Genomic DNA, 25,626 nt, shown 5'->3' on the forward strand with positions numbered 1-25,626 from the left:
GCGAGGTGTCAATCAAATGCCTCTCACCAGAGCCACCACGTTCAGTGCTGAGAGAGACACGCTGTTGACAAGTACTACCTGACTTGGTCAATGCCTTTTGATAGCTGTGCTGTCGCGATGATGCCTACTAGTATGCTTTACAGTACAAGGCGTAGGACCAGCACTTGCTCAGGCTAATCCAAGGACACAGCTGAGAAGACAGAGATAATTTTAGGTCTAAAGGAGTTGCATTTTCTGTAAGGCAAGTCTTGTATTTGAAAAGGCTCAGAGTTGTTGATGGATGTGCTGGTGTGGGTAAGTGCACAGCTGCCAGCTGCTTCAGATAAAACATTGCATGAAATTGTGCCATTTATATAACTCTTGTTTACAGACTTGGAGCACAAGGATAATCGTGGTTTTATATGAAATCACACAGTCAACTTATTGGGCATGCCTATGTTTATGAGAATTCTGCTGGCGCAAGGAAACTGAGCGATTTTAAATCACCATACCTGGCATTGAGCTCTTTGGAATTGGGTATCAGGAACGTTTATGCAATACGTATTTCATGTGCCCTTCAAAAGACTTGTGATTCCCAGGAAAACTGATTTAGATTTGTCACTGTTTTCATCCCTGCCTAGGGAATACACCACAGTATAGCTCCTCATAGTCCTTGAAGATGATCTCATTCTGTTTATCTTTCTCGTGTTTGTCAGTTTTTGAGCATTAATTAGCTCCAGACATCATTTTTCTGTCCCTTGCATGAGTTCTATCACAGATTTGTAATTAATGTTATTGTTATTTATTTATTGCCTAGATCTAGATAATTACTGGTTGAGTCTAACACCCATTGTAATGCATTTTAAACATGTGGCTTTGGCTAGAACAGTTTGAGAGGCCTTTTTTCTGTGTTTATAATTATATTAGCTCTGGTCTTTGCAGAAATGAGGCTGTCAGACCTTTCAGGAGAAAAAACTGTCTTCTGTCAAGTGGGTATATCTACTCTTTATTTCTTCCATTTACAGCTGTGTGAAGTCAGACTTCACAACATACTTGAGTCTGGAGACCCTTTCATTGTTCAAACAATTTGAGATTACCTTTGATACCTCCACCTTATAAAACTTTTGCCTTGATTTCACTGGGACCAGGATTTCATCAGGATCTTACTTCTTGGCTCAATTCCTGTGAGTGTATCAGGTAGGTAGGGAACACGGAAAACCACTAGCCCATCTGGGAAGTTGACAATTCATCTTATTAGGTCCTGTTTAGACTCCAGCAAAGATAGTTGAACTGCCCTTTCCTTCAAAATGAAGGAAAATAAAGAAGTGCCGAGCCAAGAACTCTCTCCAAATACAATTTTGCTTAAAAACCTGAAGAAAACCTGAAACTCGGTGCTCCATCTAGAAATCCTGAAGTCTTATGTATTTTATTCAGTTCATGACTGCCTACAACCACGTGGTTGTTACCATGTTGTATATCATGCAGCGTTAGGAGCGGTCTTCAAGTTACTTCTATATGTCAGAACGCAATGATCTGCACCTCTGGAGTCTCCTTTTGCTCTGGCTGCAAATTTCTGAAGCCCAGTGGTGTGCAGCTAAGTAACGATGGAGATGTCATACATAGTCACCGAGGAGAGAGTGGTGTGAGCCGAAAGTGTTATTTCTTTTAGTCCCTGCTGTCTCTATATTTCTGTACCATACTTTTCCCTGTCTTGACTACCTAGGTATGATATTTAACAGAAACTTTGAGCTTGTGCTTACCCATACTCCCCCTTCTAGAAGAGTGTGCAACTCAGCTGATTCTGCTGATGAGCTGCCACATTTAAATGTATGTAATGTATATATATATATAAATATATCAAATTATATAGGTTTATACATATATATGTTACTCGTACCTTCCAGAACAAAAAATTAGCTACAATTCAACATTAAGTCTTTTTCAAACACCTAGCTCTTGATATTACACATTCTAAACAAACTTTCACATTTAAAAAAATCCAGATCTTGGAAAATGAACAGTTAAGAGGTCCAGTGAGTTTCTCTATTGCCAGGCAAGCCTGTGTTCCTTGCCATCATTTTTCTTCAAACTGCTGCTGCTGTGCAATGCCCTAATGTTGTTTATAAATGTACACACACACAAGTACCTACAATGATGAAATGAAGAGCCATAATATTTTTCATTCTGTTATTAAAAAAGGAACAAAAACCCAAGAAAAATATATGTGGGATTCAGTTACCACAGAAACAACGGTTTGTAGTGCCATTTAAGATGCCCTAGGACACCTCAGCTGGCCTCTAGCCTCCTTTCCAGAAGGGCACAGGTCTTCAGTACAACCTGTGTCGTGTCTACCAGGGTAAGAGAGCTTAGATACCAAGGGAGCCTAAAGTGTCTCTAGGCAGATGTTTTTAAGCACCTTTACCACTGTATTTGTCTAGGCAAAGAAAAGTGATTTTGCTTCTAACAGGTGAAAATTTTACAGGCACTTTGATGGGACTTAACAGTTGCCATACACAAAGAAACCTTGCAAAATAGCCCAGTAGAGTGTAACAGATCTATGAGATCAAGCTTTCATCATCTTGTTAACAGTTTTCTAAGAGCTCTGGAATCAAAATGTTCCCAGTCTGTATCCATTCCTACTCCACCCCACTCAGCACATGCATAAATATTTTTTTGAATGTCCCAGGCTTCCCAAACTTCCCCTGCAGAAAAGGAGGTGATGATTGTAAACAGATAAGCTTCCCAAACTCAAGGGGGAAAACAGTGGGAGGATCTGTTAGTTTGTAACAGGCTTATTCTTACATACACAGATACTTGCACGATTCTTTTCATCGCTAGGAAACGGCATGAAGAAAATTACTACAAGTTTTCACTTTTAAAAATATTTTAAAGTAAATAAGGAAATATTTAAAGTAAGTAGGAAAGTATGCAGAATGCAGATATCAAGAAAATACTGAAAGCAGAAAAATATCAACTATTAAATTGCATAACCAGTTTATCCAAGGATAGCTAAAGCAATGATGTGAAAGCAATAAATGATCTTTTCCCAGCTAACGAATCAGTCTGTAATGGGCGAGGCCAAGTTCTTATCTACACAAGAAAACAGGATTGTGCCAGCAGCTGGCTTGATGAACCAGTGCCAAATATCAGCTAACTGAAAGTATCTAGACTTGTAAAACGTAATCAATGCAGGCTCATTCTGGTGCTGGTTAGTCCTTGCTCCAAGGAGTTGTGGTGGTGGTGAGCTGATCCCCTACGGATACGCCTAGCTACCACTGCAGTTTACTCGAGCTCAGAAATGCTGTTGAAGAGCTTTTGCCTTCTCATGGACGAGGTCCGTGCTGCACATCTCGCTCTGGGTTGCGCACACAGGGAAGGCTGTGCTGGAGCTGCTCCCAAGCCCAACCTGGCTTCGCTGCTGTGGGACGGCTCCCCGGCACGGCCCGCTGTCCCACACCACCTCAGTTCCCACGTCTCAATCTATCTCAGGTCAGCAAAAGCTATAGTAAAGGGACTGCAGGGCGGCCCGTCTAGGGAAGACCTTTGGCAGTTTCCCTACTGTTGCTATTAGTAGGACCCATAATGTCTGTAATGACGTTGTTTGTTTAACTGCCATCCTGCTCCTGAAGGACAAAAAGCAGCCACCGAATTTGGTCTTTATAATCAAGTGTGGGCAAGATTTTGCAGGTACTCCCTTTGGGGATGAAATTGTATTGGCAAATCGCTATCTTATCTATGGCTGTATCTCTATTATTTGTGTAAGATTAAAAAAAAAAAAATCAGTCATTGGATTAATCCCTCTCACATCTTGCATGACCCTGAGGTCTGTTGCAATGCTCCTGTAATTGCACAATTCTAATTACATAGGTGCTGGTGATATGCATATGATTGAAAATGCATTTTTTTTCAGGACTCTGAGCACAGAATAGTCCTGCGGCGAGGGCATTAACTTAAGGATTTGGGTTTGGACTCAGCTTTCAACTCTGCCACAGAACTTTTGCGTGACATTGAGCAAGTCACCTAGCCAGGTTCTCCTCTGTAAAATGTGGATAATGAAAACCTCCCTTTACTCTACTGGAAGTAGAAATGCTTTCACTGTTGAGAAACCTTTCAAATTCTTCTGATGAAAGCCAGGTACTATTACTAGGATGCTCATGCTGATGTCTCTTGTATTTGTTTGCTAGTCTGTCTTTTAAGGTTACTGAAACCTTTCCAGACTTCTGGGAAGTTTCAAACTAACATGTTAAGAAAAGAAGAGAAAAAAAATATTAAAAAGAAGTGCATAGACAAAGGATTCCCCCTGCACATGAGCCACAGAACCATTTTATTTCTCTCAAGTGTGGAATTCCCAATACTTCAAGTCAGGATTTCTGAAACAATCAGCCTCCTTGGATCATCTGTTTGTGCGCAGCTCCACTCTTCTCCCCCTCAACCCCCCAACTGGGAGAAAACCGAACAGAAATCCTTAAGCTTAAATATTTCTTTAGCTTTTTCTAACACTCTGTGACCCCATGCGAACCCTGTCTTGACCCCAGCCCATGCAGGGTCACGACCCGCCGTTGGAAAACACTGGCCTAAATCTAAGAAGTGAGTCGAGCTGCTTCTCAGGGCTGAGTTGACAGCTGTCCGCTTCTGCGGGTGCGCTGTGCTCGCCCAGAGGATGCTCTGACCTGCCGCTCCCGAGATGCTGTGTTTCGTCCACATCAGGGAGTTTGTCCCATGGAGTTTAGGGAGGAACAAAGACCACACAGCACAAAAAATGAGGTTTCTGTTTAAGCTCTTGCCCTGCTATGATTCCTGGGGACCTCAAGCTGTTTTCTTCCTTATTACATTTTTATCCTGAAATGGCTCAGATTCTAAGATGAGATAATTTTTTTAACGTGACAGCCATTTTGCATTGATTAGACGTAACACCCCAGAAAAAAAGAGAATTAGATGTCAGGAAAAGACCCAAATGAAAAGAGAGCATAACGTTTACAAGACGACTGTGTGTATTTTGGATGTTCTCTGAGAAAAAGATCTGCAGAGCTGGCAGGAGCAGTGACAGGTTAAGTCAGGAAGAGCAGAATGAAACAGAGGCAACTGGCAACTGGGAAAATGAGGAGTGGATGGTGGTAGAAAGGGAAAGCACTGGAGAGTACATAAAAGAAGCACCAAATGGAGCAGAAGCGTTGAAAAACATATTAACATTGCCGTCAAAGGGGAGAAGAGACATAGGAACGAAATGATTGGGAACGTGTGGCTCAAGGGGGAGGGAGGCAGTGGCTGTTGACTTATTTTTGCTGAAGATAAGTGAGACAACGTTGATGCAGAGCTGACGTAGCTCCCTTTCTTGACCCCTCACTATGCTGCTGGGTCTCAAGCTTCTATACGCTAAGCTGGGAGTGACTGACCTGTCAAGCACAGGTATGCCAGGTTATATTTTTCATTCTCAAATTAGAGTTTATCGGTGCAGGCAGGAACTTAGCTAGATCCTGGTAGTTGTTGGTGTCTCTCTAATAGGTAACGTATTGTCTGCTACCTGTGAAGCCATTTCTTGCCCCTGTGATAGGCAAGAAATTCTCGGGCATATTGGCATCAAAATCAAAGAAATGAGAACTTCTGCTTCTCCCAAATCCATCTCTTGATGTATCACTGCTCATAGCTCCGCAACCGCCTCGTCCTCGCTGCATGCATTTCAAAATCCTTGCTCTTTGGCCCCAGTGCTACCAAGGGCAGACCTGCGGCATCAGTTGCCCTGAAGCACGTGAGGTTGTTAGCACTGGTTCTTTACTTGGCTTTTCAGGCACATTTGCTTGGCAGAGTCTCCTCAGTGTTATCGCTTCCTGGAAATGGTCACTTGCAGCTGAGGACAATTTGTCTTAAATCCCCAAACTGATTTGGACTCCAAGTATCCCCAGGAGCCTAAAGACGTCCTGTTCCAGAAGGGCAGGTGTATGGCTGCTCTGGCTAACATCCCTCTTCAGGGACACCTGACTGGCCATAGCTGACGATGAGCAGAGAGGCTGTGCCCAGGATCCTGAAATATTCTTCTTCTCTCTCTGTGGCATAAAAATAACAAACTATAGAGATGCTTACTTCATTTTTCTCACTACTCAACAGCATTATTTGGATAAAGGTTGCCCATGATCTTTATTCTTCAGTGCTCTCTTGACTTCTAAACTACGGATATGCTCTGGCAAAGCCTAGCTTTGGCAAGTACCTCACGTAATCCAAGCCTCTCTGCCCTCCTCACAGAAAACCCCTGGGCTTCTTGCCCCCTTTCTTCCCTCACCCGTAGCTTCCTGTCTGGCTATTTTGTGTCTAGGAATTTTCCATTCACTAAACATCTGCTTGCTGAGGAGACATTTGGAGAAGGGGTTATCTTAAACTTTAGTCAACTTCCTTAGCAAACCTATTGTTTAGTCAAAGTTCAATTGTTAACTCTTAATACCTCCCATTGTCTTTGGTGCGTACATGCTAGAGACGCTGTCAGCAGAAATGGCTACAGCAAGACCCATTCTCTGCTAGATCCATTTTCGTGGCTTGCTTTCTTGTATTAGTCCAAGTGTGGAAGTGCCGTAATCAGGTTTCTCCAAATAACCACTTCAATTACTGTGTCTTTCATTTTGTACAAAAGAATGTGTTTTCAGGGATATAGTTGGTCACAGCATCAGGCACAGGGTGTCTGTTCTGAGAGAAAAAAACTGTTTGGGGCATGGTTTGTCTTGAAAAATAGCGTGATGTGTGGTTGTTATTTTTTCCTTTGAATATTAGTAGCGCTGAAAAAGACCAGAATTTCTGGGTAAAAGAGGCACTTTTTGCTTGTCACACGTTCTTGGTTCTGATATCACCTGACAAGGAAACTAATATCTACCTAGTTTAATATAATACATAGAGAGAGAAACAAGATGCCTTTGGTTAGCAAACTTTATAGTAAGAAGATAAAGGTCAAGACCTTAGCAAGAGCCATGAGGGTTCAAGAGAGTGTTCAAATGGTCTCTGCCTGTTCCATAGGATTAAGCATCATCATTTGATCCCATTAACGTCACAGACTGAGTCTCACATCTCCATTGTACATAGGACACAAATCCAAAAGTGGTCCTAACAGATGCAAAGGCACTTGTGTTTCCATGGGGTTACAACTCCAGGATTCATACAACCTTCACCTGGTAGAAGCACCAGAAAAAAAAAGTTTCTGAAGTACCTCTCTGTAATTGTCCCTAGCCACTGCCAACTTTACCTTTATTGGTATGATGAGGAGTCTATTTTAACCATTTCTCCAGGGAACTTTAAGACCTGCTAGGATGTTAATAACTTTGATTTTAAAAATACCTTTTTACAATCTTGGTCTTCTGCCTATTTCCACTACTTTCTTGGAGACAATGTGCCATTTTCATTATTTGCCTGCTCTTGTAAATCCATGCACAAAGATGTGTGTAACATAAAGAAAATGGAAAAAAAATGAGAGAAAATATAATTTGAAAGAAAAATAAAGCCCAAACAGCTTTCAGGATTACCAGGATTTGTGTATACATTAACAGGTTGAAATATTCTTTCAGGAAGGAAATGAAAAAATGAAATCCATATATGTTTGCATATTATGAGAGTGTCAAATACAGGGAATTCAGTAAGAAATCCGATACCTTTTGTTAGGTGAGTGTATTTGGTAAATCATGTTTTATAGCTGAATGTGGATTAGACAAGCCGTAACTAATTTGTCATATTTTGACTGAATGCCAGTATTTTTGTTACATATATGACATTTTAATCAACTTAATCTTTGAACTGAAGGCCTATTGGAGAAGGAATTTCCATCTGACCTGTCACTGTTTTTTAACAGTGAGCAAAAAAGGAAGAATGAAATGATCTAGAAGCAAATTGCTAAGTTAGACAAAGTGTGGTGAAACATAATGAGATAATCAAATTGGATGTTGAGAAGGAAATAAAAACATTTCTCATATAACTGATTGGGTTCCCTCTGATACACTGTGATTTTCATACGCTGTGGGGTAAGCTGCTTAATCAACTTCCCCTTATTGCTGCAAAACACATGATATGAATGGTCTGCTCATGATTCATTAAGTCCTCTGAAAAAGTAAGGGTTGATTCAAATGCTTCAGCTCTGCCTTGTTAACCTCGTTAGTACTCAGCGAATGGCAATGAGCTGAGAAAGAGCAGAGCTCATTTTGCAAGCACCCTGATTTACAGATCCCCCATGCAAGGACACTATCTTTGGAACATTTATTACAGATGTCGGAATCCTAAGTCTTTAATGACTGTGTTGTTAATTAATACCCTATTTGTTATTGTCACTGGTTGAATACTGGATGTGCAAAATTCCACATGTGAAAGTACTTAATGTAATCAGGTAATACATTAGTGAGGTGCTGCTCAGCTGTCAGTCTGGTGGAATGTCAGGGGGTGCCAAGAAAAGCATTGCAAATAGAAAGAAAAAAAAAAAAAAAGAAAAAGGAAGGTGGGAGGGAGAAGGCTGAGATTGTGGGTAAGATATTCTTTAGACCTGGCCAATAAGGGGCTGCCTCTCCAGCTAGAAATGCTCAGGCTTTCTCCTTGAAATTGTACTGTGCTGCCTTCTGTCACTGGTGGGGTGTGATTTCTCTCTGGAGCAACCAACTGTTGCACAAGTGCACTATGTGCTGCTGACTGCACAAAGAGTTTCTATGGAATAAATAAGAAACAACACAAATGCATGCATGAAGGAGAAGTGTCTTCCAAATAGATGACAGACCATTTCTGGGTTGAGGAACAGTTGCCAGTTTCTACTGTTCTTGTTCTAAAGAGAAGGATATGCTGAAATGTTAAATGTTGGTGTGGAATATTAAGGAAAGGATTCTGACCATTTCAGGGGTAGGTAGGTTTCCTCTCAAAGAAACAAATTCATATTCAGAGTTAAGAGGGGGTGGGTTTGCCTGTAAGCATCCCCCATCTTTCAAAATGATGCAAGATGTCTGTGTGCTCCTTGTTCTTTACAGGGTGGCCCCACGCATCCCACCTCCTCTTGAAAAAGGCATGCTGTGCCAGCAGAGAGTGTGGATGGGTTAGGAACTGAGACCCCTGCCAGAGTCCAAGGAGGGAGGTCGATGCCCCTGCTCAGAGTCGTTTGAGCAGGAACCTAAGGCGAGTGCTCAAAATCATTCCCCCAAAAAAGCCATTTCTTTCCCTTGAGAGTACGTAGGGAGAAGGTGGGCGGTTAGGGTGAGTGCATGAATTAGTGCACAGGAAGGGAAGAATGAATGTGGTTTCATCCCAGCAATAGTCTTTTGGTTTGGTGGTTCTGATTTCTGGATGGATTATTCTAAAAAGCAAATAAAGGTAAAAGAAGATTATTTGCAATGAAAAGCTAAGGTCATATTGAAATATTCTTAACAGGACTATGGCTTCAGGTCTCTGGTTAACACAGTGATGTTCACCAGTTCACCGCATTACTTATCCTCGAAAAGGATGCAATTTTTTATATGACTTCTATCATATATTAATGGTAAGCCAGTGAATCTTTTAAAGGCGTCCAAGAGGGAGCTGCTCTGTGCAATGGAAAGTCTTTCACCTCACTTCTAGAATCAAGCAATCACGTTATCCAAGTAACATATTTACCCAAGGCTTAGGAAGCTTATTTCTACTGACAAGTTCTTACTACAAAAAAGTAGGTGAAAAGGAAATTTTCCTCTATGTATGCATTTGAATGTTCACATGTAATTCCACAGTATCAAGGCAGATAACTATCTCTTCTATATTTCATTGTTAATGAGCGATTGAGAAAAGGAGCGAGACAATCTAAACTGACTTAATAGAGGAATTAAATATCGTTGAAAATACGTAGCTGAATTTTCCAAACTCTTAATTGTGATCTTCAGATGGAGGGTAAAAACTGTATAAAGTAAATTCATATGGCCTGTTAGCAAGTGCTGTGATTACCAAAGCTGGGTCTAGCACTCTGGTTTTGTGGGGCTTGGGGCCTTAAATTTTGCTTTCGTTGGTTTTCAAAGCTGTAAAGTGGTCAAAAAATTAAACTTGCTAGCTGTCATGATATGGTTGGTAAGTTTCAGACAGTAAGAATGGCTGTGCACAGAATACACCTGAATAATATAACAATTGCTTTGCATTATACTAATTAGACATAGTTAAACTGCATCTAAAAACTTACATTGCTTATGACTGCTTTAGCCTCATCTTGTATTTCATCCCTGCAGCTCAGTGGCATTTATTTCTTCCATTTTGTTACCTTTTCATTTTTTAAAATCCGATCAACAGAAAAAAAAAGTGATAAGGTATGGTCTAGACATTGATGGGCACAATGCTATGCATTTTAATGAAAAGAAGTTAAAAAAAGGTGATGAAGAAAGTGAGAATGGGGTAGGATGAAGAGCCCCTAGCAAAAAATCAGAATGGGAGCCCTGGTATGAAGGAAAAGAGGAAAGAACGGGCAGAGCTCTGGGGAAGAGAGGAGCAAGAAATAAACCAGCTTCCTGATAGGGGGAGAAGATAGAAGCTTCCAGTAAAGGCAGATGGGAGAAATAATGACTGGATGTCTTTCCTTTTCAGTTACCATCACCATCTGTTACTGATAATTTCTCTGTTTTTGAAGAAGAGCTGGTACAGTAAGTGAGCCAGCCCACCAACATAGCCAGCAAAGGAAAAAGAAGAGAACAGGTTAGAAGAAAGGGAAATGCAGGGTTTTTATATCTGATGGTAAACACTTTCATCCTTCCCCGCTGCTTGAATAATGCATCCTAATTTGACATGACTATACTGGTCACCAAGTTCATGCTAGGGTTATATAATCACAATCTGATCATTTTTCTTAAGTGCTGCTCAGCACAGAATCCTTTTATGTGGATAAAGGAAAGCAGCTATTCTTTTTCTTGTGATTTTTGGCTTGGGTTGATAGAAGTGTCAGCCAAGAATAAAAATACCTTTATAATCTTTAGCCTTTTTCCCTACAACACTTGTGAGTTGTACTATTATTTCTTCATTGTCCTTCTATCAGCTGAAACAGAACTTGGTGTTTATGCCTCTGTTGGTTTAATAGTATATGGCTTTTGTTCAAGTTTATTGAAGCATTCTTCAGAAAATGAGTGTGGTCTTCAGATTGTGCCTGGCCATATGTGAATGACTTTGGGTTTTTTATTTGACCCCTCTCTATGCAGAGGCTCTAAGCTGGAACTCAGCCCCATCTCATTGCTCCACCTCTGTGTTGTGTATTCTATGATTAACAAGGTCTAGGAAAACCAAAAATGTCTGCGGACCATGTGCAAAATGCCTGAACTTCAGTGACAGCTTTTCTGACAAAATTAGGAGCACTGCCTGCCATTTACCCATCTACTCTTCCTTTACCAGCTCCCAAGTTGTCTCTGTGGAAGATGCTGTAGGAATCCTAAGAGGTGTGCGTGTTGAGGGAAGGGGTTATGGCATTGAGGGATTTTATTCCTGTGTAGAGTAATCCTTTCTCAATATTATATTGGACTTTTTTAATTTTTACATAATGTGGCCACCCCTGTGGCAAGGAAAGACTCAGCTGCTCAGAAAGTGTTTGCTGTAAGTGAAATAAGGTAGTAGTGCAGCCACCATGCTTTAAATTGCACTTGCAACTTCATCTCAGGATTTAAGTGTGCCTGGCTCTGCATTTGATGGGAAACTTTAAAGGTAAGTGATGCTGCAGCAAATAGCATTGCTGGTGTCACCGTCTTCTTCATGAATGGAATTGCATTCGTAGGAGAGCTGAACTCTTTTGGCTTATATGCAATTTAGGCACTCGCTATTCTGTAGTCTAAAAATAAAAACCAACAAACACTTTTCAGATCATAATTTAATTGACTGTAGTCAACTTGTACAGACTGTGTTTCATATAGTTTGGCTGGTTGTAGTATAGCCTGCATTTAATCTAGAACAGGTGGGATGAAGCATTCCTGGAAGCTCCCATGCCCACTGATGATGGAGGGAATCTGGAAGGATAACTTCAGCTAGACACCTATTTTCCAGGTGACTGAGGTTACATGAGATGGGTCTCATGCATACTGTTTTCAGCTGTGGTGAAATATTGCTTGTGATTTGGGTGCTGCTCATATGAATGACTAGCCACAGAAATCTTGTCTGTCTCTCTTCCTGGTAAGTGTACTCCCCGTCTGTATATGTCCATCCCAACAGCAGAACCAGGTTTATATGAATTTTACACACAGGGTTAGTAGTTTTTATAAGAAGTTACTGTTATCTGACTGTTGCTGCAGCAAAAGAAACAGGCATATATTAAGTACTCATACAGCTGTAGAGCTGTTGATGTAAAAATACAGGATCAGCTTTATTTTGCTTGGGTTTTACACATATGTCACATTTAATTGCTTGCTGCAGAGACCACTGTTGATTTTCAGTTTGTGCTCGCTTGGAGGGGATTTTTTGGATTTTAAATTTTGTAACCAGCAGCAATGCACTGAATAGACTCTCCTTTTCTGTCAACAGTGTTACTATCTGTACATCGTTTCCCGTAAAGCAGAGAAAATGAATGCACTGCATGGAGGGGCTCTGTGCTTCTGCCTGGGGTTGGGTATGTCTGAAAAGAAAAGGGCTGGTTTGTATCTGTGCTCTAGGCAGGTGGTTTGCTCACACACTGCAAACCCAACACACGCAGGTTAGGCAGGTGGTTTGCTCACACACTGCAAACCCAACACACACAGGTTATACCAGACTTTTTGTAACATAAAACTTTGCACAATTGAGCTGTACAGTGCATACTCAATGAATCCATCACTTCCAGAAAATACGGGCTTTGCTTTATGGACGGAGAGGGGAAAAAAGTAAATCCTGGAAAACTGGGACCTATAACAACACTAATACCATCTTTCAAGGGTGTCTTTTGCAGATGAATTCAAGAATTTTGCGGAGCAGACCGACGCTAGGTCAATACATTATTTAAGGAAAAAAAACCCCAAAACACTTATGAGGAAATTAATAATTTTATATTTAGTGCTGGCTTTGGATGATATGCAGTAAATAAAGGCACTGAGTAATTTGTATAATAGGAATTGTAAATAGATTTCCCTGCGCTGAGCCCCATTGAACTTTTGCACTAAATGAGGCAGGGTTCCTGTGGAAAAGAAGGCTGTATGATCATGTAATTAAAGACTCTCTCATAATTAATACCCACAAGGAAGCTGAATTAAGGCTGTGGTCAAAATTAACTCTGGCACGTCCAAACTTCTGAATGTCTGACTTTGTGTCCATAAGCTTTTCAGGATTTGTTTGAGTTTTTCAGTGTAATAGATGTTTAAGACTAATGATCCAGTGATCTTAGCCTGGTAGGGTAGAAAAGGCAGCTGGGATTAATGTACTGTGTTGCTTTTGAAAGGTTTAGGATATATGGTAATTTCAGGGAGATTTACTACATATTTATAAATGGATATACTGCAAGATGACCAAAATTTTTTAGCCTTCAATAAGAGTTAAACCAGAAAGCAGCCTAAAGCCTCAAGTAAGAGTTTGGTTAACTCTTTTACAACATTTTAGTTCCTAGCGTCTGAAACGCCTGACCCTTTATGATGCCTGTTTTCTTTAATGTGTGGTCTGGGACAAGACTGGAAGAGAAAGTCATGCTGTCTCTGAAGCTGAGAATGGCTACTTAGCATCCAAATATGTAATTAGGGAGCTTTTCATGCCTTTTTAATAAGTTGTAGTCATTAGTAAATTGCCAGTCTCATACCCCTCAAATGATTCAGAGTCTTTAAACTTGACTGGACTGGCCCAATTCCATGCAGAGCAGATGCTTTTTTGTCTCATTTCATTCTTTCCCTTTTGTTAGGGGCTTCAGCTGCAAGGAGAAAAAAAAAATGCTAGTTGCAAATAAAAGGCAGGACAGTGAAAACATAGTTCCTTTTCTATGCCAAAACCAGACACAGAGATCTCCCTCCTCTGCCTTTCTCCGACTTGAGAGTAAGTGCTCTGATACTCCGTCACCCCGCCACACTCCTCTAGGGAAAACTGAGATAAATCATAGATCCTGCATAAGTACCTTTAGAATTGTATTTAGGGTTTACCTACATGGACCCTGAGGAAAAATAATGCAAATTAACAAGATGTATGAAAGTGGATTAAAGTGCATTAAAGCTAAACTGCATGATCTCATATAGATGCTGTTACTCAAAATTACAATGACTTTAATTTCATCGGGATTAATTAACCTCTAGTGTAAATTCAGGCAAACAAAATAAAAACATGTTGGCTCTGAGTTAGAATGCTTATAAATCAGTAATCACATTTAAATCCATTTCTTAATTAAAAAAACTATTTGATTAATTACAAAGTTATTACAAGTGGACTTTTAAATTAGGTTGGTCATATGGCATTAGGCTGGCATTTTAAGTTTTAAACTGGATTATTTATATGGCATAATTTACTGAACCAGAAAGTCACCAGGTAGATGCCCACAAACCTCTACCAATCTGAAAACGTCCCCAGTGTTTTAGAATGCTCTGGGTAGAATCTTTTGAGTCCATTGAGCTCATTTTGTTTTGAATTTGGCTTATGGTCTACAGTAAGAATGAGAAGTTGCAGAGTTTTCCCCTTATTGATTTCTGAACCATATATGCTCAAAATATAGCAAGCTAGGCAGCTGTGTCTAAGCTTACCATCTCCCGTCAGGTACATTTTTCGTTTCTCGTGGGATTCTCACAAGAGGATGAAATGTTGTACCAGCACAAAATCCTACGAAGTCTTAAGGTAGTTACAAGAAGTGATTCACTCATCCTTTTATCTTTTTTTTTTTTTTTCTGTATTCATATATATGTTTGCACAGAGAAAGTCGGCAGTACTTTAAATTAATGGACTTCCAAGACCTTTTGTCATCCTCTCAGGATGTTCTAGATGGATGAACGGAAATAATAATCTTACTGTATCATTTTTTGATTTACTTCTGCAGATTTTTTCCCTGTCTCATCCTGAAAGCATAGCTAAGTCAGGGACTATTGTACTTGTGAGATGAGGGAAAATAATTAGCTATCATTCTGAAGACAATTGTAAGAACTGTCTTCAAAAAAGTACACCCTAAAACCACAGAAGATTTACATATGCAAAACGGAGGGGAAACTTTTCACTTCTAATATTTTCCAGGTTTTGAGTCAACTATTTTAAGACGTATATGAAAAAAAGAAAGATATTCTTGACATAATGAAAAAAAAAAGCAAACACTATTGGTGCAGCATCACATGACATTGTGCTGAGGACCTAAATTGTGGATATCCTAAAGCAGATGCTTTAACAACAACCAGCCTGTGGAAAGTAGATGTTGTCTTTCAGTGACGCTTTCACTGTGTCTCATAGATCCTGTAGAGTCCATTCCATTTTTTTTCAGGCGTACATCAAATTCCCATACTGCTCAGCAGACCACAGGATGCATTTCAAGATGTAAACTGGGCTGTGTTGCCCGTGTTATGTGCCATGCCTCGTCACTTGAGGTGTTTTTTCAGGGCCTGTTGCTTCTACATTAGAAGAGGGTTTGCCCTCGATATTCACAGCATGAAAGGAATCTACACAGAGGCGGGAGAGAACGCAGGAAAATTAGTAAGCTCTCTGGGTTTTGAATGTGCAGGTACTAAAGGAAAAGCAAAGTAATTTCCAACCCATTGAAAAATAGTCAGATATAATATACAGAGGCCAAAGAAATATGCACAAAATACCAAAGTGATGAAGAAACAGTTAAATGGGACAATAATTTGGCTAATAGTGCATATGGGCATTTTTTAGTGTCGAACAGATGAATTATCACTATATCCTTGTCCAGTGAGCCCAGTTATCGTATCCAAGGAATGGGTGTGCTCTCATAGGTTAGCTAAGGCTGCCAAAGATGTGGTTAAACTGGAGGCTGCCACACATGCATAACTGAGAAAATACACTTTTCTGATACTTGGAACTTCTGGCCAAAACATAGCTTTCCTTTGAGATCCTGCAGGATCTTCTCCTTTTTCTTTAACAAAAGCTTTTTTCAAGGGAATTAACCTGATAACCCTGGATTAAAGAAGCTCTAGAGAGTCTGCCTGTTAGAGGGAGATGCGCATGTTCAAGTGATATGTATTACGATGGCACCTTAGTCTGGGGAGAATTTTACCCAAAATCTGAGATGGGTATTCCAGCACTGGATGTTACTTGGTCATCTTTCTTGATTTTTCTTGAGTCACAAAATATTTGTTCAGCCATTGCAATAATCTAGAAATCATTTAAACCCTTAAGATCCTTCCAGCTGTGTTATTTTCTGCGATAACCCACATAGTTTTTCATGTGCGTCTCTGTTTGGGGTCTGCCTGGAACCACACTCCACAACCCCTGCAGCCCCATCTGTGTTGCTGCGGGGAGCCTTCAGTGCACACACTTCAAATCAGGCAACCTTTTGTGGTCCTGATGCAACTCTAGACCAGACAGCAGACATAAATCCCAACTGTCTAGCACAGACCCAGATGCCTGGCTTCAGCCACAGGCTCTCCCAGTCGGGCAGATTAACTGGTATAGATGAGTCATTATTTTTAATGTTCATCCCTATCTAAGCCATTCAGGCATGCAGCTTTCCAGAAGGGAAAAGGAAGAGAGAAGGATTAAACATTTCCTTTCACATTACTGGAGTCTAAAAATTGTACATTACCACTGTTTCTACCCTTCCCACTTATCAATGGTCACTTTTTTATCTTGCTATGCGCAAGGTGTAGGGCACATCGTAAATTCAGAAATTGCCTACAGTAAGGCCCAAGCACTTTTCTTTGTTCTGCATCCAGCCCAATTTCTGTCATGTTAAATACGGGGATGAATTCAGGTGGGTCTATGGTGGCTTGACCTCCACCACATGGTTGACCCCCATTAAGTACATCAGAGAACTTTTCTGAAGATACTGTCCCCAGTGTGCTGGCACAGTTGCCACTTGGGTAGCTGGGTCACACTTTTTTCCATATTTTTTTTTTCTTTTGAACTCTGAAAGTGTGAACATTACTTTTTCATTTAAGTCACCTTAGAAAACAATTTTGTGGTCGCTCTCCCCGATTTCTAGGTGCTAAGGCAGTCCTCATTAGAGAGATGGCCAGGCTTCTCCACTGCAGATGAGGCTTCCACGAAGGGAAATAGATAAGAAGCTATGATGATTTTCTTGGCTTATTAGTTGCGCACAGTGGGTAGGGGGGCAAGGAGGAGCAGCAATGCAGGGAACAACAAGGAGGTTGAAACAAACTTCTCAGGGTGGAGGAGACAGTTGCTTAAGTACATAAGCCAAACGGGAGGAAAATGTTGTGACAGTGAAGGTTTGGAACCAGCGGTCTACACGAGAGACCAGGAGGTGTGGATGAGGTACTGAATGAACACGGCAACGCAGATAGAAATGTCAGTTCGTGGAGCATGTGATTCGATTGCTCCGCAAAGTGGTCGAAGTCCAATTCTAGCACAACCGTAGTTTAGTTAGCTGCGCTCTTGAAACTAGAACGGGAAAGTAGGAGAAGCGAGCTGCTGTCAGGAAGCAGCAGGAGTGGGGTAGCTGCAGCACGGCGGTAAAGCCACGGCGCAGCTTTTGGGCAAGGGGGCCAGGCGCTTGCTCCCGACAGGCTGACCCAAGCCTGCAGGGCTGTACCGTACCGTACCGTGCCTGCCTTGTGCACAGGTTGCCAGGCCCCCTCGGTGGGGGTTGCGTTCAGGGCCCCTGCTCTTGAAAGCGAGGAAGCTCAATGAAGTGCCTGCATCCTAAAATCAGTGTAATGATGCTCATTTTTTTCTGTTTCAAAAGACGGTAAGGGGCAGCTCAGAAACCCTTGTATTTAGAAAGAAAACACAAATGATATTAAACATTTCCTACTTGAGCCAGAGCAGGTAAATTAAGTGCTTATACAAAGGTTCCTTGACTCATTTTTAAGCACAGTTTTAACTTTTACTGGTATAAAGAGACACACCTGGAACTTGTACTAAGAATGCATATTGGTGTCTACTGAGGTCACAGCTCTAGTAACACTCTGTTGATCCGTACCAGCTGGATTTCAGCTTCTGCTGCTCAAAAACAGGTACTGCTAGAAAATGCACAGGAAGAATCATTGTGAAGTGCTGCAAAGAAGGCGGTCTGTGTAGGATCCACAGTCCCACTCTCTGCTATCTCTGGGGACAAGCCCCTCAGAAGAACAAGATCTCTTTCTAATTCTTTTGTTTGCTGATGACTCACAAACCTGTTGAAAAAGACTTTGCCTGTCACCAGTGCTGTAATCCAAGTGGAGATCAGCAGCCGAGGCAGCCCTGTTTCTCAATCACCACTTCCTCTCTGGTCCCAGTGATCACTGATAAATATCAAATGGTGGGTGTAGAACATCCTGTCCCATTCGCTACTGGAGCTTTTATGGTGACTTTGTATTTTCAGATCCCAGGAAAATGTGGGTACCATATGACAGAGCTGCCAGTACAAACATGAGATTGTTGGAGAGCCAACCTGGAAAGCATAGTTCAAGGATGTTGCATAAAGCACTGGTCTATAAATCCTGTATCCTTGACTGATCTGGTTGTCTCATTTTGCCAGCACCGTGCTATTATTACACATTTAATGATAGCTTCTTGTAAGCTGCTTATGAATCACATCCACGCACACCTGCTTAGTTATTCCTGCCAGGTCCCAATACATTATTGACAGAAGCAAAATTGATCTTTTCCTGTGGACACATGTTTTTCTCTTAGCTCTGAGCTTCTGCAGCAGGGGAAAGGGGCAGAAGCAGTGTTCCAGCTAAAGCCAAGTGAAAGGAATTGAAGCTGGGGACACAAAGTGCCATTTCCTAAAATGTGGCAGCTTCCAATCAACACAGAGTTTTGCCTTCTAGTTACTTTTTATGGCTCTTGTTTTGTCTTTGAAAGGGACAATTTGGGAAGATCTGGAGTATTACAGGAGAAAGGTTTTGATGGGCTCAGGAGCATGCAGTGGAATCAGATCATGTCATACTTTTCAGGCTGTCTTGACTCATCTCTATCTTTCTGTGTTCCAGTAACAGCAGTGGCAATTGGGTTTAGTTCTTACAGGTCTGTGATTATCAGGAAACCAATGCATGTGTACTGGTCACAAAGTTAGTGCAATCGTGACTCTTAGTTACTGAAAAGGCAAACTTTAGACACTGGTTTTCTGTCTCCTGAGCAGAAGGACCTTGCTTTCTCCTGCAAAGAAGTTAAGGAGGAAAGGCTAACAATTTCAGGCCTTTCAAGAATCAGACTCTTTGCTGCATTTCTCTAGATGCTGTGGGGCTGACTTTGGGCTCATCATTCTGTTCTTTAGGGGGTTTTTCCCTCACATGCTACTGACCAGTGAAATCTTTTGGTGGATCTTGACTAGGTGCCTTGTACTTCCATTGAAATAGGGAAAGATTAAGACACACAGTTCATCCCTAACTTGAGAAAATTATATCCTGCCCTGGCACACCTCTCCTCAGTGAGCCTTTTTACCCTCAGAAGAGAGAAATTTCAACGTCCTCCAACCCATCCATGTCAAAGTCTCAATGCCTTTCCTTCAGTCTCCTCTGGATGTCATCTTGGCAACAAAATGAATGGAGAGGCAGCTACAGAAATGTGTTTGTTTTTAAAACCCACCTAAACCTGCCAAAAGATTGAGCAAAGCTATTTTTCTGTCATATATTTGTCTGGCATATATTTGTCCATGGAATTTATATCCAGGCATATGAAAATAGAGTTGTTACTGTATGTAACAGTTTGTGCAATTCAAGATAAAATATGGTTTTGTTGGCTTGTTTCTCTTGAGATGATTTCAAATACAATGGACAACGGAGAGAGGAAAATCCAGCGATTGCACCCATGGGCTGGATAACAGACTTCTGCCACTTTGGCAGTTTACCGTAATTCAGTAGTGTTTATGACGATAAGAAAGCAATTTGGTGAAAGTGAGGTAAAACAGCTAATACAGAGCAAGATAAAACTGCAGTTAATTCAACCATCAGGAAACTGACCACTGAAAAATGGTCCTGATATGTCATTTTGAGTCAGTCCAGGTTGTGATTTTACTCAATCCACTCCTTGTTTAAGTTTCAGTGCTAAAAAGACCATTTGTCAGACTGTCACTCAAACAAACTTTATGCAACAGATACAAAGCAACCATAGTACATTGCTCTGGTGTAGCAAGACGCAGAGGCCCTTGCCAGTAAAGTTTTTCTTATACTGTTTGTATTTCATCAACCTTTCCAAAAGATAAAGATGTGATGTTGGTGGGAAACAAAATCCAGTAGTCCGATGGTGTTTATCAACTGCTTAGAGCCAGAATTGTATGAGAAGTCAAACTGAAAGTGAGTAAAGACAATAAACAGAATGATAGATGTACTGGCACCTATTTGCATGTTATTTCAAGTCGTTGACAGGCTGGGATATAGACTGTGCATACACAAATGTGCTTTTGCCCTCACGTTTTTGCCAGGCATTCTCTCTGCAAGCAGCAGTGTAACTCTGGTGCCTACATTCAACAAAAAAAGCAGCCCACGAGAATACTGTGTACCAGAATACGGCTTACAAGCCTTATTACTTTTCATAATACATCATCAGCAAATAGAGAATATTAATCTAAAAAATTCTAGTAGATTCAGTCATGAAGCAAATGCTTCCATTTTAGATGAGAAATTGAATAGGAGACTTACAACAAAGTCCTTTAAAAAAAAACCTTGTCAAGACTAAATTGTGGGCGTTTTTCCACTTTACAAGTATCCACGCTACCACCACTAAAACTATTACATAAATATTCACCGCTGTGAGTAAGTGTTTCGAAATATGATTCCTAACTGGCATTTAAAAAAGTGATCATTTTGGAAAGCAAGGCACTATACACAGAAGTCCACTGGTAACAAAACAGAATCTCCTCTCCTTTTCCACCAGTCAAAGACTGGAACTGACAGACAAGTAACTCTCTGTTACTGGAACTGGATATCTGATGTTCTGAGAAGAGAGAAAAAACATGTTATGGTGTCAGGTAGTTTCTCAGTAGAAAGGAGAACAGTTAAAACCCGGGCTGTAAGCCCGTCAAGTTTGGGGAATTTAAGTCAAGTAACTATGGGGCTAATCCAGGTAATATTGATATTAGTACAAAGGGTCCCTTAAGCAGTCTATAGATTAAGAGTTTAATTTTTCCAGTACTTCATAAGCACACTCAGATCATGAGGTTTCTGTTGCTTGGTATCCTCCGTGGTCCAGCAGGAGAAGCTGGCTCTGATGATAAATGGAGAAGGTTGCTTTTTCACATTTTTAAGAACTTATGCCTTCTTACACATACTCCTACAAAGCTACTCAGCAATGGGCTTTCTTTTTAAACTTCCTCTTTGATTTTCAGAGTCTTCTAGTTTTGTATCTGTCGACTACACTGAGGGTCAGGGAGGGGTTATTGTTGGTTTTGTAAAGGCACAGAATGTAACACAATTCAACAAGCCGTCTCAAAGATACTGTCAGATGCATACTACTTGAAACGTGAAATCAGCCTAGTGGATTTCTAATATGGAGACCAATTTAGGATGATCTGAGTAGGAACTGTTGACGGAATACAAAACCACAAGCCAAGATTCTTTCTAAAATCCAGCTCTGACATCAGCTGCGCAGTGGAAAGCCATCATGCGTTACAGTGGGATTCATTTTGCTTAACTTTTGATGTCTAAATACCCAACCAAAATGTGTCAACAGGTCTTCCTCTGTAGCATCGTAACACAGATGGTAGGCTAGGCAAAATGAACTCATCTTTGGAAGTGCTATGAAAGCTATGGAAGTGCCATGAGCTCACTGCTATGAGAGAGAAGCCTTACCTACATGAGGCAAGTGGCTTCAACACTTACTTCAGGTTAGAAACCTCTCTTCGCATGATGTTTTCAGAGCTGAATCCTACCCCTGGAGGTGTAGCTGTGCTGCTGTTGCAATTAATGGCAGCTAGAGATGATCTGTAAAATTTAGGGCAAGTCCACACTTAAAGCTTTTAATGGTAGATTAATATTCTTCAGAGGCATGAGATTATTTTTGACAGCACTTATCCTGGCAAAAGTCCTAATGTAAACAAAAATTGCCTGACATAAAAAGGGGTTTTGTTGTTGCTTTTTTCTATTTTACTCAGGAAATGGGTGTAGGTTGTTTGGGCACCCCTTCCAAGTAAACGTCTGTTCAGTGCAGGAGAAAGCGGCATCTTGGTTGATGTGATGGGAATCCCAGAAGCACGCGAATCCTGTCCTGGAGGAAATGTTGCTCTGGGCTGTGGGGTAGGGAAATGACCATACCTAACACTGGGGTAGACTCTCTTTTGCACAGGATTTCCTTGGCCTCATACCCTCTTGACACCGTTCGGGCCACGGTCTCTTCCCTGCTCCATGCAATTGCAACCAAGAGGCATCTGGGCTTAATCTGGTTTCTAAATCAGGGCAGGCTGCTGTATCTGGTGGATGGGTGACAGAGGAGAGTGGCGGTTCCTCTATTCTGCACAGCGGTGAGATACCTAGCAAGAGAGAAATGCCGACACTCGTTAAACAAGTGTCATGCTTAGTGTGGGGGTTTTGACAGGCCTGCTGCAAAAGCAGTCTTCGCCTGATATATCCTAAACGGTATAAAAATGTCATCACCCTCTCTCACAAACACAAAAACACACACAAAATCATTTCAGCCTACAGCCAGGGGTTTTAAATATGGAAGTGGACAAGCTGCACCAGCCCACCTTCTGTAGACTAGGCCTTCCTTTTTGGTCTCAGTATCTCCATCTCCCTTCTGTGCGTGATAGTACTTTACTTCACAGAGACGCTGTGATGACTAGTTTATTATTGTTTACCAAATGTTTGCAAGATTAAATGCAATGTGTAAGAGATACATATTGTGACCTGACACATGTGTTGGTTATGCAAGATGGGCCTGTCTGTGTTCTTCTGTAAAGAACAAAGCCCCTCGGATATTAGAAATTGGTCATTACGAATTATGATTTTATTTTTTGTATAAAACAGTTCTAGAGTAATGTGGAAAGTGTAACCTCTCCGTGTTCTCTGGTTCTCCTTAGTCCTGACACATCAAAGCAGCAGCCACTGGGAGACATCTGTCACTAGTTAATGTCATGGTTATGGAGGTAGAACCTTCTCTTCTGTTTGGGCCAATGTGGTCAGCCCTTTGATGGATGCGTTCAGCCTTCATCCAGTTTGATCACCCCGTGCAGCCCCTTGTTCAGATCTGCGTGTGAACAAGAATGTCCTGACCTGAGATCCTTTTTAATACAGCAGGGATCCGTGATATAAACCATCAAAGGAAACCTTTGATCTTTTGACTATCTCTTAGTCATCTGCTGCACAATGCAAATAATAATGAAAACGAAGCTAAGGAGCAGAGCAGCTACATTAAAGAATCAGGCTTGTTGCTGGCAACGAAGCTAATCACTGAGGTTTTATCCTACCGTCAGACTCAAAAAGAAAGGGGGGGGAGGGAAGTGAAAAAAGAGGAGAAAAAAAAAAAGCTCTGCTCAGCAGTGAAACCTCTTTACTAAACAGAAATATTCCAGGAAAACTAGTTATTTTATGTCAGAGGAGTTTATGAGAGACACAAACGTGCAGCCGCTCTTTACAGTAGAATTTAACAAATAATCCTTATTCCAGTGTATCTACTGTTTCTTTTTTGGTCTAATTTGCACAGAAATATGTATGAACATCACAATTTGAATATCACTCAGTTTCAAATGAAGTTGTTAGTACTGGAGTCTTCACTGCCTTCTCTCTACTTTTTTTTTTTCCTTCCCTTCCTTCCCCCCCCTCATAACAGGCCCTTGGGATGGAAAGGATGTTGATTCAGAAAATGAATATATCACTTTAGGAAAATAATAATATCTGAAAAATGTGAATCCCTTCGCTGTATTCTGATTTGGGTTTGTAGCATTTTCTGAGACCCATAAAACCTCAAACAAATGTGTGTGACACTTGGAGCCTGAAGAAGTGTATGCATGCATATGCACGTGTGTCTGCACGTGCGCATGTTTTTCTGTCTGCGTGTGCTTTTGTGAACACACTGAAGGATTCTTTCAAGCTCCGATGCCAAGCATGCCTGTTATTATACATTCTTTCTCTTATATTCCTCTTGCATGTAATTATTTAGCTTAGATTAAATTTTGATCTGACAAAAAGCCTTGAAGTTTTAAATCATTTCTTTAGTAAGTGAACAGAAACAGCCTAGAAACACCAGTAATCTTCCCCTTCTGTGTGTGCTATCAGTATCTCTGAGCTCTGCTCAAGCTGCCAAACTGTCTCAGAGGCTGAAAATGTTATACAACTTCTACAGCCCATTTGCCGTGCTAAAATGGGTTGCTTTTCTGCCAAGGTAACCAAACTGGCACAGTGGGTGAAATAAATAAGTTACAGCTGTCAGGCCAAATAATCTCCATCACCTTTGTGTTGGTCTAAGTGAAACTTAACTGAAATACTCGAACCTGTGTAAGAAGAAAGATTTCATAGGTAAAAAGGCCAAATTAATTCAGAATATTGACTTCAGTGGGCAGATATTATGACAGTGTTGTTAAGTTCACAATCTTAATTTCAGTTATTCTGAACCCTAAACGTTGAGGAACAATCTACACCTTTGCTAAATACTGAAGTTAAATGAAAGTTGAGGTTTTCTCGGGACAGAGAACTTTGTAATAAAATTGAAGCTGGAAAGCTCCAAGGATAAACCATTATATGGGACCACAAGCATGTTAAGGTTGATGCAAAGAAACTTTCAGAGAAGGTCAAAAGCAGAGCGGTGCAGACAGATTCTCATCAGGGGAAAGGAAATCACTTTTTTGGGAGGAAAAATTGCTGCAGGTCATAACAAAAAGTAAAAAAAAGCTAACTTCTCTTGAATGAAAATTTAAGAACAGCCTTCGAGAACAGAGGTAGCAAATGATGCAACAGATTTGGCCAGGAGGAGAGCAGCAGTAGACAGACACAGTGTTGACCGCTGTGTGGCCATGACACACAGGGTGTCAAACCAACAGGTAAACAAGTTGGTCAAAAAGCCTGCTTGGATTTTTCAAAAGTTTATCCGGAGTTGCCATACCCCTGCAAACTGTCTCCATCTTAACAAACCAAACTTCTTCCATAAAAAACCTGCTCCGTAGGAAAATGTGTTATCAGCGCCGATCTAAACCGAATGACTGTTGCCTAGTTTCTTTAGAGAAACTCTTACGCCTACACATGTGAGGCCAGCCGGCTTAGTTTGCTCAGCCCGTGGAGCTGGAGTTTCGTATCAGGCAGCAGTGCTCCTGCTAACTGACCTCCAAAAAGGACTGCTAGGCTCCGAGCAAATTTGACAGTCCTCCAGCCAGAAGGATGGAGGATGCCTGGAGAATGGGAGCTATGGAGAAGAAGGAAGATGTAGGAGAAAGAAGCTGTTAAAAATATCCCGGGCTCTATCACGCTCAGGAAGTAGTGCATTAGAGAGGAAGGCAAACAGAGTTGTTAGAAAAAGCAGCTCTAAACCTTTGGTTTATAAGACCTTTTCTGACACTCTAAAGAAGACAGCGAGTGAGGGACACTACCTCCTATTTTCTGCTCTGTTTTACACAAGAGATTCAACATAGCAAAAATAACAGGCACTGTGGACGTTAAGAACGGATATTTGCTGTAATGTAACTCACTGTTGCTGTACATTAGAGTCAGAACAAACTAGCCCTTTTACCTGCTAATTATTCAC

The 25,626-nt window shown here is 41.0% G+C and overlaps 1 protein-coding gene across 14 annotated transcripts in view; it reads left to right on the forward strand.

Annotated features, from left to right (window-relative positions):
* LOC142042141 (potassium voltage-gated channel subfamily KQT member 1-like) overlaps positions 1-25,626 on the forward strand; it is a 515,171-nt gene that overhangs the window by 354,559 nt on the left and 134,986 nt on the right. The window contains exon 19 of one of the 14 annotated variants that reach the window (XM_075051708.1): positions 8,955-9,031. The exons of the other annotated variants lie outside the window; for them this stretch is intronic. Coding sequence (XP_074907809.1) covers positions 8,955-8,984 — 30 coding nt within the window. The 3' untranslated portion in view covers positions 8,985-9,031. Of the gene's footprint in view, positions 1-8,954; positions 9,032-25,626 lie in introns of those variants that run through there. 14 annotated transcript variants of the gene reach the window in all.

Source organism: Buteo buteo, chromosome 19 (genome assembly GCF_964188355.1).
Source record: "Buteo buteo chromosome 19, bButBut1.hap1.1, whole genome shotgun sequence".
Lineage (NCBI taxonomy): Eukaryota > Metazoa > Chordata > Aves > Accipitriformes > Accipitridae > Buteo > Buteo buteo.